Consider the following 17,924-nt stretch of genomic DNA (forward strand, 5'->3'; position numbering starts at 1 on the left):
AAGTTCCTCAGACCTGCTGGAGCTCCCCATCGCCTCGGGGAGCTGGTGCATCCTCCAGCAACACAGGCAGCTGCCAGCACATAGGTGCCTGCGTGACTGCGGGAGCATCGTTGGCAGAGCAAGGAGTGGGGGGCAGCCGATACCCCCGGAGTAGGCGCTGAGCGGAGACACCCCGGCCCCCCGGCTGGGAGGAAGGGCCAGGGAGGAGGAGGAGGAGATTTTGCCGGCGGGGGTAAGCAGCGAGGGATGTGATGCTGCTCCTGCTGCAGGAGGAAAGTTGGCCGCGCTGCCACGCAGGGCTGGTTCTCCTCCTTTCCTCCTCCCCTTCCTCCTCCTCCCCGCGAGTTAAGCGCACAGTGCAGCCCGGCGGTGCAGCCCCGCAGCCCGCTAGCCCTGCCCGGTCCCCGCTCTCCAGCCTCCGGTCCCGGTTCCCGCTTGTCGGGATGATGCCGGTGTCCCCGGCACGGCGCTGAGCCGGTCCCCCCCCACCCCGGCCGCCCCTCCTGCAGCCCCCAGCGGATGGGAGGGAGGGAGCGAGGGAGCACCGCGCTGCGGGTCACCTTGCAGGTGAGCGACACCCCCTCTTCCCATCCCATCCCATTCCATTCCCTCTCATTCCACCCCATTCCCTCAGGGGAGCGATGCACCAACCCCCTCCATCCCCATCCTCCGGACGGGGGTTCCCTGTGGGCAGCCCCGAGGGTCTGGGGCCACCCCGGGGCCGCAGCGATCCTGCCCCAGCCCGGGGGACACCCGCCTCGGTGCCGTACACGTCCGGTCTTGCCCGGGGTTGGGGGGGGTTCAGTGAAGGAGGGATCCGGCTTTTCCAGTGGCAAGGTTTGGATTGGAGCACTGGAAGGGAAGGTGTGCGTGGGGTGCTCCTTTTCCCCTCTCTTGGGCAGGAGGAACCCCCTCCCGCTCATGGGGGCAGAGCATCTTTCCCTGCCAGCACCCTGTACCCTGCCTGTGCAGGGTAGACCCTGCGCTGGGAAGGGGAAGAGGGGCTGCGCTGCCCTGTCCCTGCTCAAGAGGCGCCGCGCTGAATTTCTTTTCCTTCCCATCCTTTAGTTTGCTGGCAGTGACAGCCAAGTTAGAGAGAGCGATGGTTCAGGTGAGGAGGCAGGAGTGGTCCCTGCTACCCAGGTGCTGAGAGGGGTGACCTTGGGTAGGTCCCCCATGGCTGCTCCATCCTCCTAAAGCGTCCCATAAGGGATCAAGGAGAACCCTTCAGAAGATCAAGAATAACCTTTAGTCTGGAGAAGGCTCAGGGGGGACCTTATTGCTCTCTACAACTGCCTGAAAGGAGGATGGAGCCAGGAGGGGGCTGGGCTCTGCTCCCAAGGAACAAGGGATGGGACAAGAGGAAACAGCCTCAAGCTGCACCAGGGGAGGTTTAGGCTGGATATTGGGAACAATTCCTTCCCCAAAGGGCAGTCAGGCATTGGAACAGGCTGCCCAGGGCAGTGCTGGAGTCACCATCCCTGCAAGCGTTCACAAACCGTGCAGAAGAGATCCGTAGTGCCGTGGGTTAGTGGTGGCCTTGGCAGTGCTGGGGAACGGTTGGACTGGATGAGCTTGAGGGTCTTTTCCAACCTGGTTGATTCTGTGATTCAGTAGGAAGAGGCTGGCAAGTGCATTGAGACCTTTCTGGAACAGGCACTGCAGGAGTGCAAGGCTTCCTGGAACAGGACTGGCAGCTCTTGCTGGTCCAGAGTGTGCTGCAGGAGGAGAGGTGCAAGGGTCTGTGCTGGACTGGTGATGGTCGTGGTAGGTTTTGTCCCCCCATAAGAGCAGCAGTGGCAGGAGTTCCTCTGGAGAGCAATCTGTTGAACCGTGTCTTCGAAACAGCTGGAGCCAAGAGGCTGCAGCCTCAGTGTGTAATGAGAGAGAATGAAGCCAAAGAAAAAAACACCCTAAACTTTCCAGGGAGCTTAAATATTCAAATCACAAATAATTAGTCATTAATCCCTTGTAAACAGGGCATTAGCAACAATCAAAAGATGCTTTGATATTCTTAAACCCAGTTAGCTGGTACTTTCAGGGGGATTATTGCAGTCAGAGCAGAGAATGCACTTTCCTACATTCATGTATTTAAATGACTTGCTCTTAATTATAGTTAATGAGCTATCATCTTCAAAGTAGCTGCATTTAGATGCTCTCTAGATTAGTTTCCAATTACCTTACCCCAAAGAATAAACCACTTTTGATTTTACTGGCCAAGGTGACGCTTTGTTGGCATCCTGGTAACTACAGGACATGCCAGGCTGTACATAGGAGAAATGCATTTGTAGGAATTAAATGAAGTCTCCTTTTATTAAGTGTCAGAGCAGACATCTCCCAGCACTGGTGCCACAGGCTCTGGAATCAGTCTCACAGGCACAGGGAGGCTCTTCGTTGTACAAATGCAGATGCAATGCAGTACTGGTGTAGATGGGCACCACCACTACACATTTAACTTGAGGAAGGCTGCTTTGTGAATTTAAAGTACTTTGGATTCTGAGGATAGTGTTAGAGTGATGGTGCAACATAGCTGGATAAGAGGTTTTGGTCTTTACTGTGAATTCCTACCTGCAGACAGCTACAAATGCTTCTGCCCAGGAGAGTTTTTAATACTGCCTCTGTGGTTATTAAGATTGCAGAGAACATATTGGGACTTCCAAATGTTTTCTTTGCTTTGGAGATTCGACTTCTTGCAGGTTACTGTTTGTACAGGGCCATTAGGGAAAAGTGGGAAAGAACTGCAGAGGTTTAAACAGGAGGAAATTCCTCTGCGTGTTCAGTGGCTTTGCTTTGACAAATGTGAATAGTGCCTGTGTGTGCGTGAGCATCTGCTCATGTCTGAAGGCACATCCCCTGGTTATCAAATCAAAGGTTTCTCAATGCTCTTTCCCTAGTAAAAGTTGGAAACGACTTTGAGCAATGAGATCACAGCAGAATGCTCCTCATCAGGTGTGACCCTGAGGATTTGGGTAGGATGGTGCAAGTTATGGCACTTAGGAATCAAAAGATGTTGGGCTTCACGTTTGGTGTCATAACATGGAGAGAGTGGCAAACTCTGGTTATTTGCCTTGCACCAGCAAAGACTGCATTTCAAAACAGAGGTGCAGAACATGAGAGGTGTGAGCAGTTAGCACTCTGTTAGTACACTTTATACACAGCATTCTTCTGGATGTGTATCTGTGTGTATGCATCTATATACAACCTGAATGTGCAAAGTTCCCTCATTAACCATCCATTCAAATCCATGCTGTGAAGTGTTTCTGTCCTTAAGCTTTAAGGCTTTAGTTCACTGAGGCACGGGATGAATGAACTGACTGTTCACATCAAGTTGGCATCATTTGAGCAGTGCTTTAATGGGGTTTATGTGCTTGAGTTGAGGGCTTGGACCCCTTAAAAATCCCCAGGGAGAATGAAGAGCTCTGAAATGGAGCTCACGAATGGATAATTTGCTTGGAAGACAGTCATGGCATAATTAAAGCCTTCCAGCTCCTATTCATGTGCTCTCTGCAACAAAACCATATCCCTTCTCCCTACTGCATGTGGCTTGCAAGAGCATGGAGGCAATGGTGAGTTGATCTGCAGCCAGCCAGATGCCCGTGCCTCCCATATAAAAATCTTCATGGTCCCATGGTTGTTCTCCTCCAAGAGGGAGGAGGTTATGGGATTTTTCTTCAGGCTCTGGTAATGCCCCAAGTCTAATGGGCCCCATTATTCATTTCAGCTCTGATTTCTGCAGGGAGGGATGAGTATGGGATTAAAAAAGGTTTGTAAAGGTCAACCTACACCCACTGACGCTGCTTTTCAGTGTTTCCCTGCCTGCCCTGTCTGGCTACATCTGAATCACCCCGTATAGCTTGTGTCCCACAGCGTATTCCTGGCTCTGCAGTTCTTCTGGAGCCTGATGAAGCAAGGCTGATTTTATTGCCCCAGCAGTGGCTGCTTTAATCAAATCATCCTCGCCCTGATAAACTGGCACTGGCAATTTCACACTATTACAGAAGCCTTCTTCTAGCAAAGTGACTGACAGCCCTGGGGTGCTTTGCTCGGGGCAGGAGGTAATGAATGGGAACCTTCATTTTGCACCAAGCTTGCACCACCAGGCTGTGCTCCTATTCTGTCCTCTCTTTATTTACCACTCCTGCTTCAGGAACACCTCAAATCCCAGCCTAGAGCGTAGTATTGGTGTGTTACAGGCAGAACAAGTGTGAGGCTGGCATGTTGTCCTGCTTTGCTTTTCATATGCAATGTGGGAGTGCGAGTAGAGCCAGATGAGCTGGGTGTACACAAGAACTGGGTGATGCAGGTGCTTGGTTCCCCATCAAGAATGAGACTTGAGTGAGTTTAGCCCTAGAGCCACATCTGTGGGCCAGCCTGGCTAAAGACACAGTTAAAGAGGGATTTTGTGTCAAAGGGAAGTACTGGAGTTGGTGCAGGCAGACCAAGAGGCCATGTAATGTTGATATTTGTGGGTGAGCATCTCAAGGTTCATTTAGATGCTCTGCTGTGTGCAGGAGGGACTTTGGCTTGCTGCAGACTCCTATAGGGCAGAGCATCAGGTAGCTTCTTCTAAGCTGGGAAATGTTAATTCTGTTGCAATACTAAAAACCAGGCAGAGGGTTTTGGTGGTAGCTTGATCTTTCCCAGATCCTTAAATCTAGTTTGACCCTCAGCAACTAACCCAGACTCTGTTACATAGGGACCAAGAAGACTGAGGAACTCACTTAGGAAGAAGTTTTTCTCATGAAGATGCTCAGCAATTAAGGATGCAATTATACACCCCAGAGCACAGCTGTATTCGCTTGCTTCAAAAGTGAAAGGCAGCACAATTTTCTGCTTCTGGAGCTGGCAAAAGGGCCTTCAGCCTGACCATGCTGCTGAAGGTAGTGACCTGAGCTACTTCATTATGTGTCTGTCTTTTTATTATCTCCCGAAGGTTAGTTTTAATGTGCTGGACATAATCAAGAGAGTTTTACGGAACAGCTTTCTGGGATGGATGAAGGGAGACTGAAGGTCAGCTTAGCCTTCTGTTAGGAAAGATAGGTCTTTTTAAAGCAACAATCACTGCTCGTAACTCCATCTCCCCAGTCTGCTATGGAGGTGGGGCTCAGAGGGGTACGATGAGGCTGAATACATTTGGGGCTCTAAAATGGTCCTGTTCAGTGGTACTGGGAGCCCTCTGAACCACAGTGCTGCAAACAACCCAGAGATACAAGCTGGTGTGATGGCATCCTGTGCTGCGTGTGCTACTGGATAGCCAGGCTCAGAGCGGAAGGTCTGTATCTGCAACCAGGAGAGAGCATGCTAGGCTCAAAAGGCACTGCTGATGTGGAGATGCAGTTAGGGCTATTTACATGACAATCAGGTGTTGTTAGGGTAGTTATTTATGACCTGGAAAGCTCAGTTTTATCATCAGATGATAAAAGTTGTGGATTTGGACTGAACTCAAGCAAGAGTTGAGGCTCTCAAACAGTCGGGAAGGAGGCCTGCTAGAAAAGCCGGAATGTGTCAGGTTTTCCTTGGAGGCAACTTGAGGGAAATCAAACTAAGCCCCAGTTTGTTCAATTAAAAATAAATATATGAAACTCCACATTTAATTTTGGCTCAGGCGAGACGCTTCCATCTGCTCAAAAGGAAATATTTTGTTGCAGGGATAATGTTTTAAGTCAACACAAGGTAATTCCTCCTTTCTCCTCCCCCATTCTTTGGTTCAGCTACTGAATCAAGCAATCAATTATTCAGACAGAACTAATATGCATATGGTAATTGTTTCCACATTTAAATACACCTCTGGACAGGCAATCAGGAGACCTGGATTTTATTTCCATCTCTGCTACTGTGTCTGATGTGACCTTGGCCACTTCACTGCACTCCAGTCCCTCCTTTTAGGGCAGAACAGGCCTGTATCTCACAGTGGATTTGCTGCATGTTGATAATACTAAAATAGCACGGAGGTCTTCTTACTTCCACTCTTAGCAAGTAAACATTTAGCTATCACTAATGCATGCATTCCTAATTCTCCCAGTGTGAGCTAGTTGCATTGCCTTACAAAACTCCCTGTAGTTTACTTAATAGGTCAAAAGGAATTTCAGCTGCTGAAATAGCAACGTTCTCTTAAACCAAAACCACTTTAATGAGCCCAGCTAAAACAAAGAAGAAAAATACAAGTGGGAAAGGGATTTCCAACCCCCCCTTCCTTCCCTTAAATATTTCACTTTGTAATCAGCTCTCCAAACCTATGCGTTGCATGAAGGTTTCTCTCAATTAAAAGGTCCATATGTGTTGTTGCAATTTCTAGATGTCTGGAAACCATGATGAAGTTAGTTGCATTATGCATTTTAAACTCCCTTCTAACTGAAAGCTTGCACCAGGAAACCTGCATCCTCCAACCCTTCGTCAGGCTGCAGCTCTCACCATTTGGCTTGTCTGCTCTCCCTTCTGCTTTCTGTGTGTGGCAGTGGGGGAACCAGCATCAAACCCAGTGGATCTGGGGTTTGTGAGGCTGCTCTAGTTCATGCTGATGGCACAGTCCTGCAAAGGGTGGTTGTTGTCCCTTCTGGCCATGCTGGTGTTAGGTGTTGAGTCGCTGAGGGGTTGGCAGAAGGATGTGGGAGCAGCAGATGTCTTGTTGGGAGCATGGAAGACAGAGGGAATCACTTTGGAGCAGAGGGAGTTGGATCGTAGGATCGTAACTGAACCTGAAGGAACCTCACGCAGTTTCTAGTCCAGTCTCATGGTCAAAACAGGGTTAACTATGAGCTCACACCAGGTTGCTCAGAGCTTTATCCAGTTGGGTCTTAAAAACCTCCAGGGATGGAGACTGCACAGCCTTCCTGGGCAACCTTTTCCAGTGCTTGACTGTCTTCATGGGGGGAAGATTTCTGCTTATATTCAGGATCCCATGCTGAGATACATGAGCTCTTTGAGCCCTTTCTCCTGGCTGATGCTCTGTGAGAACTGCAGGGAAAGGCAGTGGGTATGGCCTTAAGCCTTGGTAGTGAATGGGGACCCTGCCTTCAGCCTCACCACAGCTTGCCATCATATCCAAGTTTCCCTACCAATAAACCTGATGACATTTGGTCTGTCTGGATGAATGTCCGGCTCTGTCACGAGGGAAGGGCTGGGGTGTTTCAGCTGTAGCCTGGTATTTCAGAGGGAACCGAATTGCTTGTTCATACAGGACTTCTGGTACCTGGCAGGGCTCTGCAAGAGGCTGAAGCACCCTGAGGCTGTGCTAGAGCTGTGTAAAGGGGAGAGCCCCATGGAGGCAGGAGGACCACAGCATCCTGCCAGGTCACAGGAGAGCAGAGGAGTTTGGGGATGGAAGGCAATAGCAAAGCTGGCTTCTGCTCCTTGTCGGGCTGGGGCACAGTGTTCAGCTCTTCACTCCTTGCCCTCTCTCCAGCTTGCATTTACCTGCCTCACACCCTTTGCTTAATTAGTTTGTCAACCCCTGTCATCATAGCAGGAGGCTGCAGAGCACCCAGCAGAGCGTAGCTCTCACTGCAGCTACTGTAGCTGGGCTCTGCTGTAGCACAAGTGATAGCTTAATAAAGCACAGCATTGCAGACTGAGTGTCTTGGCACTGGTTGCAACTTCTTATTAAAATAAGAAAGAGAGGGGGGGGAAAGAAATGCAAGAAATTGGAAAGAATGAAGGTTATAGTAACTAATGGCTTCACTTTTAATGCCAGAGACCTGGGTATAAATGTCTAGTCCCAAGGCAGAAATTAGAGTGAACTTTGATATATTTGTCAGTAGCTTGAATTTGGTTTTCCCTTCCTGTTCCAGCCTCGAGTCTGAAATGCAGAATTATTTCTGGTCAGCCTGGGTAATAGTGAGTGGTTTATGGGGAAAAACCCAAACTGTGCAAGGAGAAATGAAACCTGGCTCAAACCTGTTAAATTAACCCTGCATCGCGGAGCAGACCGAACAGATCTCTTATTTAAAGGTCTCTGATGAGTTTCATTTTCCTGTCGGCATCATTCTGAAACCTCACTGCGGTCCTAGGTAATGAGAGTGGCTCTTTTGGCTTTGAGTGTGTGCTCCCTGCAGGGAAGGTATCCTCCGGTTCCCCCAGGTGGTCTATGGGAGGTTACCTGCTCTGTCCTTTGGGCTGCAGTTTGACCTGGAAACTGGGGCAATCTTAATGCAGGTCTGTGAACCTGGCCTGGGTCAGGTCAGTGAGAGCGCTTGCTGGAAGGACGGTGGCTGAATCCACCTCCAAGGAGTCCCTGAAGGCAGGATACAGGCTCTGAGCCACTGCATAAGCACGTGCTACCTTTTGCCCCTGAGCATCACTCCATTGTCCTCCATCTGAACACAGGGGACTCATTTCACCTGGCTTCACTCATCTGAAGGTTGGTACTAAGCTGAGAGCCCCCACCCTGTATATCACATGGGTGTTGTTGCTCCAGAGGGAAACTGAGTCCACCAGTCCTGCTCACCTTGCAATTACTTTCCCCCAAGAAGCACCTTTGGGTGCCTGCAGTGGGTGAAAGGAAGTCCAGCCTTTGAGTCTAATTCTCCTACCAATGCCAAGGTAGCAGCTGGTTACAAAGGCCTTGGAAATCTGATTTAACTCCTTTCAGCCGGTGGCTGAGAAGAGAAAATCCCAGGGGAGGTTCTCTTTTTATCCCTGAGGATGTGAAATTTCATTTGTGGCTGACAATGCTCTTAATCCTGCCTTTATATTGATGAAGGATCTCTGGGTACCTCAACAGTTTCTCAGTTTCCCTAGACAGCAATTGACCTTGTTAGAGCTATGCATCAGAATGCACTGGCAATCAAGGTGCTATTGATTTAAACCTAATGGCCAGCCACTTGGGAATTTCACCTGGAAAGGAAAAATCAATGCCACCTTAGTTTATTTCCTTTTTTTTCCTCCTGTTAAGATGTTACAATGAAGTGGCATGAGAGTCTCACCAGCTCTTTACCATTAGGCAATACACTTGCAGAGCCGAGAACATCGGGTCAGATTCTGGTAAGGTAACTACAGCCAGCTACAGACAGGAATGACTGTAGGGTTAAGCAATATTCCTTGATTGCTTGCTGCCATCCGCATCTCTCTCTGCTGACCTTCCCCAAGGCACACAAGCTGCACTGCTACGCGGGACTCCGGAGAGGATGTCTTGAGCAGTGCATTGCCCTATTGCTGGAGGAGCTCTGTGTAGCAAGGATGGTCCCTGTCTTGTCCTTGCCTCATTTTGGATGGTTTTTTTTCCCCCATCCCAAGGGAAAAGTGTCACTCAGAATCTGCAAGATTGGTTTACAAGGCTGGTTTAAATGCATGGCAGGTAAGCACCAGCCAAATGGATGCTTACATCCATGGCAGGACTGAGCAACACCACAGGCTCCCTCCTATCTCCTGAGGCATTCCAGGACCATGCCAAATCTCTCTGGCTTCAAATGGGGTGGATGGTTGGTATCCCGTGGGAGCCTTGAACATTTTTCAAGCCAGCTCAGGGGGAACTGAGCCCCATCCAACCTGGCCTTGAACACTGCAGGGATGGGGCAGCCACAGCTTCTCTGGGCACCCTGTGCCAGGGCCTCAGCACCCTCACAGGGAAGAATTTCTTCCTAATGTCTCATCTCAATCTCCCCTCTGTCAGGTTAAAGCCATTCCCCCTTGTCCTATCACTGCAGTCCCTGAAGAAGATTCCCTCTCTGACATCCTTGTAGGCCCCTTCAGATACTGGAAGGCTGCTGTTGAGTCTCCACTCATTACCTCTTGAAGTGATGCAGAAGACAAGCTGATTTGGGTGCCTTGTTACATTATTCATTGCCTTTGTCCTCACCTTGGTATCTGTTTCCTTTCTTCCCCAGGAAAATGGGAGCCACTGCCCCAGTGTGACCTGTCTCTAAGGTATAAGAAAATAAAGGCCACTCGTCCTACCCCCTCGCACACCTCCCAGTATGGATGGCTTGGTGGAGCAGAACAGTGTGCTAATGCACAATAAGATCACTGAAGCCGGGAAAAGGAATGGTTTGATTAATACAAGGAACTTGGTGGCAGAGAGCCGAGACGGGCTGGTCTCTGTGTACCCAACCCCGCAGTACCAGACCCACCGAGCGGGCAGCCTTTCCTCTTCGGGCTGCCTGGAGAACGGCAGGAATGACCCTGTGCAGCAGCTCCTGGACCCCAACATGCTGCAGCAGACAGTGGAGTCTCACTACCGGCCCAACATCATCCTCTACTCGGAGAACGTGCTGCGCTCGTGGGGCGAGAGCATCAGCTCGGAGTGCTGTGAAACTACCTTCATCGAGGACCGCTCTCCCACCAAAGACAGCCTGGAGTACACGGACAGCAAGTTCATCGACCTCTCAGCAGATGACATCAAGATTCACACGCTCTCCTATGATGTGGAGGAAGAGGAGGATTTCCAGGAGCTAGAGGTCAGATGTCAATTAGGATATGTGGGGAAGGTTGGGGAGGGAGGAGGGCATGTTTGGGGTGAAGTGTGCAGCTTCCAAGACCTGATCTGCATGGGATCAGCTGCTTTGGAAGCTGGTCTGCATGGGAGCAGCTGTATCACTGTCTCCTCCAGACAGGACGGTGAGCGATCGCTCTTCTTTGCTTGTTGGGTACATTCCAACTTCATGGATACTAATGGCAAAATTCCCACTGGTCCCATTGGAGACCAGCATTTCCCTCCTGTCTCTGAATGGGCTGATCAGAAACTGAAGGTGACCCATGTGCTTAAATGCTATGCAAGGTTGGGGCCAGCAGCATCCATCCACATACATGGAGCTTGTCTTACCATTCCAACATAATAGTCTCTTACTTTCTTCTGCCTTGAGCTAGGCATAAGCAGATTGTTCTGCATTATCGATCAAATATGAAACATTTCTGTCTGTGAATGAACACAAAATCAGAAGTCTTTGGGTTTCAAACTGCAATGAATCCCATATCTCTGAAATAAAAGATTTTATTTGCTGCTGGAGTGAAACACTTCATTAGATCCCAAATGCAATGTTTTCTTTTAGGCTCTTATGCATCATTGACTGCTCACAGTAAAGCCAGACACATTTTGTTCTCCAAATGGGGCAGACTATGGAAACCAACTTCATGCTTTCTTAAATGCTGCATTGTTTTTACTTCCAAAGAAACCTGTTTGGGTTTGGCTGAAACTGGCTGCTCAAATAGGGCACAGATTTGTGTATGTGGGAATGGAGGATGCGCATCACGCTGCTTCACTCAGCGTTGGTCACAGACTCCTAACCTAGCAGAGACCATTTGGCTGCATGGAGCAAAGCCATAGCTTCAGCTCGAATGGGCAGGTTGAGATCAGGATACTATTTGCTGGTGTTTCTCTGCTGCTGGGGTTTTCTCCATTGAGATATAACAAGTCCTAAAACTTCCATTTTCACCTCCTCTAATACCAGTGTCTCGCCTGTGATCAGCACAGGGGCAACCCAACAACAAGAGCCTCACTTCTCCTTTATTCTCTTTTCCCCCTGTATTCATAAGGCAGGAAGAGAGAGGTGTTTTTCCCAGCGTGTGCCAGTAATACAGCATTCAGTGCCTCCGCAGGGAGACAGAAAGTTCCTCTCAGAGGCATGTGAAGGGTGTTTGCTCAAATCACACCCTTCTACAGCACTTCAAAATTGGCTGTGGGAAGCCTCGTTTTCTTAATCAAAACAAAATCCCTAGTTGCTGCCTTTTTGCCCTAGTTCCTCTCATGCGGTAGTGATGCAAGCGACTGCAGCAGGAATTGCCTAATGGTGTTATTGACACATCCAGCCTCACATTTAGGCAGCAAAAAAATACGTCTCCCTCTTGTCAATCCAAATCCAGCAAAACCTTCTTTAGCCAGGTGTTGGAGAATAGGCTAAAAAGGGCTGGAAAAGTAAGCAGGACAAAGGAAAAATCTACTTGGTATCAAAAACCTTTCCCTTTTCTTGGTGGGATTTTTAGGTGCCTTTGCAATGTAGGGCGCTTGATCTGGGTGTCTCTTCAAAGTGGTACTGTAGAGGCCAACATGAAAGCTGGAGAGGGGCTTTTGACAAGGGCCTGTAGGGACAGGACAAGGGGGAATGGCTTTAACCTGACAGAGGGGAGATTGAGATGAGACATTAGGAAGAAACTCTTCCCTGTGAGGGTGCTGAGGCCCTGGCACAGGGTGCCCAGAGAAGCTGTGGCTGCCCCATCCCTGGCAGTGTTCAAGGCCAGGTTGGACACAGGGGCTTGGAGCAACCTGTTCTAGTGGAAGGTGTCCCTGTGCATAGCAGGGGGTTGGAACTGGATGAGCTTTAAGGTCCCTTCCAACCCAAACCAGTTTGGGATTCTGTGATCCGAAACAGGGGTCCTGCACATCGCTGCAACTTGTTCATGTTTAATTTGGTTTTTAATAGCAGTGCTCCCCAGGTCCTGGTGCAGTGTTATTCTGCCTGAGAAAATCATAATTGTCTGGAGGGAAAGAGGTTTCAGAAACATCTCTCATTAGCATTAACAGCCCCACTTTGCTCCAGCAATTACCAGGCCTGGGCACAGAAGGCTGTGCTTTCTGTCAAAGCTTTAAACTTCTCTTTTTGGTGCCCAGCCCTGAAATCAAATGATTTCCTATTTAGGTATCTCTGAACATTTATAAATATCTTATGAGTTCTTTATACTAAAACTAATGGGCAGATAACTTGTCAAATGTGGTGGCAATGAAATATTACATGAGTTACTAGCCCTAATACCCTCCTGTTGGAGTTCATGTGTAAATGCAGTGCCATCTTTTATCCAGAAACATCACTTGTCATATTACGCTCCTGCTAGTTTTCCTCCTAGCCCCTAGATAGATGGCTTATTTAGAAAAAACCAAGCTATTGATGGCAGCAAATTGAATTATTCATATGTGAGCATAAAAGAATACATCTGAGCACTCTCTTAAAACCTTTTTCCTTTTTTTCCCAGCGATGTGTGTCTGAAACAGTTTCTGAAAATGAAATAAATAGAATGTTCTGGGGAGTGAAAGAAGAAAGGAAACATAGTGTTTTCAAATTAAACCTGCCTTCTTTTATTCCCATACAAATTGCTGGATGCTGCTATGAAACTCATCCCTGGGACATGAGCATGAAAATGCAAAGAGAGAAGGTGGCTCCTAAGCCATGTCTTCTTCCATCTAACCCCTCTTCTCAGTGGGCCCAAGCACCCCTTGCTCATGTGTCTTCCACAACATGAAGAGGCAGCCCTGGAGGTGTTTACGCATGTTGAGCCCCACCATGTACCTGCTTTCTCCTGATGTTTCCAGTTTGCACAGGCTTGGATTGTCCTGCATTGTGCTGATAAGACCCAAGCTCCTGTAGCTTCAGCAACCCCTGGGAGTAGGTATCCAGAAAACATGTTTAGACGTTCCCTTGGGCACCTGAGCATGGCGGGGTTCCCTTTCCAGAGAGCTCTGCAACGTGGGCAAAGAGGCAGGCTAGTGCAGGTCTTGCACGCTTTAGGTATTTGCTTGTATAGCCATTTCCCTTCAGGGTCTGACACCTTACACTAATGAATTCACTGGTCATTGCAGGTGGGAAAACAGTATCTTCTCCATCCTGCACATTGGGAACTGAAGAAAACAGTGAAGTAAATCACAGAATCATCATAGGATGGCTTGGGTTGGAAGGGACCTTTAAGCTCATCCAGTTCCAGCCCCCTGCCATGGGCAGGGACACCTTCCACTAGAGCAGGTTGCTCCAAGCCCCTGTGTCCAACCTGGCCTTGAACACTGCCAGGGATGGGGCAGCCACAGCTTCTCTGGGCACCCTGTGCCAGGGCTCACCTAGGGATGTGTTGTGGGTCTGGGAACATAATTTTAGTTTCTTTTCTCCCATGGGACATGCTCAGCAGAACACAGGATACCTCTTACACAGCAGTGGTGGGTGCTGGGGGAGTGCAAGGGATGGACTGCAAAATGGCTCGGTTTATGTCATGTCCTGCTGCTGCTGTCAGAGGCAGAGCATGGGGCTCAATGGGCCGTTGGTCTGACCCCATAGGACACACACACTTTATGTCCCTGGATTTCTGCACAGATACATTATTAAGAGGTTATGAGAGTGATTACACTTCATTTGTACTTGATTTATTTTTCTCCCTTAAAGGAGAAGCCACTGGAGTCTGGAGATACTGAGTCCTGCCAAGGGATATTAACCTTTATTAACCAGCCCTAGGTGAAGGAAGCAATGGCTGGGAAGTCACCTTCAGAAGTCTCCAAGTGCCCTCCTATGAATCCTGTTAATAGCAGCTGGGGCCCAGAGTGATTCCCTTTCCCATCAGCACTTCCCTGAGCTTTCAGACTGATGCTATGCAGTGCAGTCCCTGAGCTATAGGCAGACTGGATGCTGGTGTCAGGGAAACATCCCAAGGCAGATGTTCATATCCAGGAGACAGGGGAAGAACGGGCTTGGGTAGTTGTATCCAGGGTTTCTTTTTGCCCCTGGTACCTTTTGGTTTTGCAAGGTTATATATGGAAAGCTTTCCAAGCAAGGAGAGACCTCTGTGAGCCCATTCTGCAAGGCTGGCTGCTCAGCTGACAGGGCAATTCAGGCTGGGAGTTGGGGAAACAGGAGGAGCTGGACCAGGTCAGGGTTCGTGTATGATGCATCATTTAAAGACCTTTGAAACCGAAAGGGAGCAACTGCAAAACTCAAAATAGTAAAAAGGAATAAACAAATAGGGAAAATAGAATAAATAAATAATATGTCACCAGGACAAAGAACGGAGAGGGACTTTTTGCAAGGGCATTTAAGGACAAGGGGGAGTGGCTTTAACCTGACAGAGGGGAGATAGAGATGAGACATTAGGAAGAAATTCTGCCCTGTGAGGGTGCTGAGGCCCTGGCACAGGGTGCCCAGAGAAGCTGTGGCTGCCCCATCCCTGGCAGTGTTCAAGGCCAGGTTGGACACAGGGGCTTGGAGCAACCTGCTCTAGTGGAAGGTGTCCCTGTGCATAGCAGGGGGTTGGAACTGGTTGAGCTTTAAGGTCCCTTCCAACTCAAACCAGTCTGGGATTCTGTATAACAACAGGTTTTAGACACATCACCCCTTCAATAAGCATCAGCCAGATGCTGCGTACCTACTCAGTGTGTTGAGGCAGAGCAGAGGTAAACAGCATCCCTTGGTGGAAGTCCTCCGACCCAGCTTGCTGCCTTCAATGTCTGCTGCATTTCAGTGAACCCACACTGTTTGCAGTGAGAGTAAAGGGATGCAGAGTACTGGTCACAACACGGTTATTATGTTTAACTGCATTACCGGAACAGGCATTTAGTGGAGGGAAACAGAGCACATATTATCTTACAGTCGCATCATGCGCTGGTCTGTCCCAGTCAGACCGCTGGACCATCTGGGTTTGAAGCAGATCCCACAGGGCCTGACCAGAAATTAGTTTTGTGTGCAGCATATGCGTGTTGCTGAATTGGTTGCTTTGAGGGGAAAAGGGAGTAATACCAAGAGGGCTGTTTCCTGAATATCTATCAAAGGTTACTGGCAGCGGTGGTTCACGGCAGACCTTGTTGTCTGACTTCTCCAGAGTGCTTGGCGTTTTAATACTGTAAGGGACAATGTGACCACCAAATCCAGCCTCTGGTATGTCACAAGCAGCCCACGGGAGGCTGTCTGCAGAGCCTCTGTGCACTCATCATGTCTGGATTGAGGTAAAGCACGTAGCTTTTAGGGATTGCTAGCCTCGATTTAAGAAAGGGCTTCGTGTAATAGAAAATCCATTACAACTGCAGAAAAGTGTTCATCACCATCTCGATTAGAAATCTGCACCTTGTGTCTGCTCTTCATCTCTTCTGCTTTCAGCCGCTGGGGTTTCTGCTGCTTTTCTGCCAAATGAAAGAGCTGTCTCTGATCAGAAATTATCTACTCATGCAGGCACTTACAGACTGTGGTGAAATTGCATCTTAAATTCATCTTACAAGTGAGGTCTGCTTCTCTTCTTTCTTCCTGGGTGGAAGACTTCTCTGTGGCATGATGCATGTACTTGCCTTCTGATTCCTGACTTCTCCAGCATGGGGAATGCTGGTACCAGACCTGGACTCAGGGTGTACCTTTCCTCTCCATGGATCACGTTTGTTGCTCCTGTGGTGCATCACAGAGGGGGTTTGTTTGCAGCTTGCTCTTCACTGAACGCTCTCTTCTAGTGGCCCTTCTCGTGAAATACAGCCCAAAGCGCACACCCCACGTTCAGCACTGTGTACAGACAGCCTTGCTCTCTGCCAGGTCATTCCTGCTCCCAAGCCATGGTTCTTTCTGGAATGGGGTGTCTACATGATTCAGTATCCCATATTAATACCCTCTTCTCTCTCTCCTCTGTTCTACACTTACTTGCTGAGGAAGCACTGCTATCAGCTGGAGGAGCCAGTGAAATTCCTGGACTAAAATCTGCCAGTGTTTGAGCTTCATTCTACCAGTCTCCAGGGTGGCCACGTTTCTGGTTATGTTCAAGGCTGACCTCTTGCTCAGGTCATTTGGGAAGCATCAGAAGCAGCCCCCTTGAAAATAGAGGTCAAGATTTCCTGTTGAATTGTCTAGCACCCAAATTCCAGCTGCTGCAAAATCCCATGCCCTCTGAGAGCAGGGGAGATCATTTCTCCTCTTCATCCTTTGTCACATCGACAGTTCCTGCAGAAATGCAGTTTATGTCATGCCAAAACCACCTGTGTCTAATGCATTTTAGGTGTGCAGAGATGTGCACCATGTAAAAATGTGTGTAAATAACACTGTCAAAGGTCTTGTGTGGGGCTGCTGCAGCTGGGTCATGCAGTGAAAGCCTGAAACCTCTGATGGCGTCACCTAGTCCTCTGCAGAGACAGGCCATTGTCTGCAGGTCCTTTTCCCGCATTACCTGGGAGAATAGAAGGGATGGGACCTGATGGGAAAGGGAAAATGAAAGGGAAAGAGGGAGGGAAAGGGCTGCTTGCTTTCTTTGTCATTCACTGTAATCAGCATCCATCTGGGCAGGGTGCTGTGTGCTTTCTGCAAGAGTTTATGCCCTGCGGAGGGGACCCTCAACTCCTGGCAACTCCAGTCATGCCTGCCCTCCTGAGGTCACCTCTTCCTTGTCACAGACATGAAAAAGGGTTTGAGTAAACTGAGGCAGAGATTGCTTTATCCTGTGCTGTCTTCTCAGCTGAGCTCCAGTTGTGTTGGTGAGGGATGTGTAGCAGCAGTCAGGGAGGATGAGGAGGGTTGTGGTTGTAATAACAGCTTTTGCTACAAAGGATGATGCATTGGAAGCAGGAAATCCCTGCTGCATGCTCAGTGATTTAGAGAGATGTCATGCCTGCTGCAGGACCATGGGCACAGGAAGGAGTTCTCACAGCAGCACATTGCATGGGCTGCAGAGAGCACAGCTCACCTGGCCGGGGGGAGGACTGTGCACCTGCCCGAGGTTACATCCTTCCCATTGCAGCACAAAGATGTGTCTCCAAGTCAGAGCCTGAGTGGCAGTGGAAAGGAGCTGCCTTCTATAGATACTGTGTGTTGTGCAAGATGTCGTGTCTGAAAAGGGGTGATTCCCTCCACATCATGAAAGGACCCTCAGCTGCTGCTGCAGTTTCTTACCACCCCATGACACTGCTCCTGTCTCTTGTCACTTACATGGCTGAAGCTGCATCCAGATGTGTTTTGCCTTGTTTCTTCTTCAGAGTTTTCTAGCATCATGGAGATAGTGGTATTGCCTGATGGACAAGTTAGAGGAGCTCTGTTCAAAGAGGAGAGCTAGACCGTGTTTTTACCAGCTCAGTAAAAAGCCTGGAGTAACTGGCATTCATTAGGAGAGTAACTCTGAGGGATCTTTGCTCTAACAATGAACAGAATATCTCAGCCAGGAAAGGGATGCTCTTTGCTGGGTATTCTTTTGAATGGCTACACAGGTTCTCTTTTGATTGCTTGTTGTTTGGTTGGCTGGTGCATTGGAGGTACACCACTATAAAGCAAAACCTGATAGTT

General features: G+C 49.0%; 1 protein-coding gene across 2 annotated transcripts in view; it reads left to right on the plus strand.

Annotated features, from left to right (window-relative positions):
- The first annotated feature begins 231 nt into the window (after positions 1-231).
- SYNDIG1 (synapse differentiation inducing 1) overlaps positions 232-17,924 on the plus strand; it is a 58,194-nt gene continuing 40,501 nt past the window's right edge. For both annotated transcript variants that reach the window (XR_009727481.1, XM_061367147.1), the window contains exons 1-2: positions 232-567; positions 9,822-10,391. Coding sequence is in view for 1 of the 2 variants with exons in the window: in XM_061367147.1 (XP_061223131.1) it covers positions 9,912-10,391 (480 nt within the window). In the remaining variant the exon portion in view is untranslated. The remainder of the gene's footprint in view (positions 568-9,821; positions 10,392-17,924) is intronic.

The sequence above is a fragment of the Neopsephotus bourkii genome, unplaced genomic scaffold (assembly GCF_033783945.1).
Source record: "Neopsephotus bourkii isolate Nb327-2 ecotype Australia unplaced genomic scaffold, CSIRO-AGI_Nbou_v1 NB_1373, whole genome shotgun sequence".
Classification (NCBI taxonomy): Eukaryota; Metazoa; Chordata; class Aves; order Psittaciformes; family Psittacidae; genus Neopsephotus; species Neopsephotus bourkii.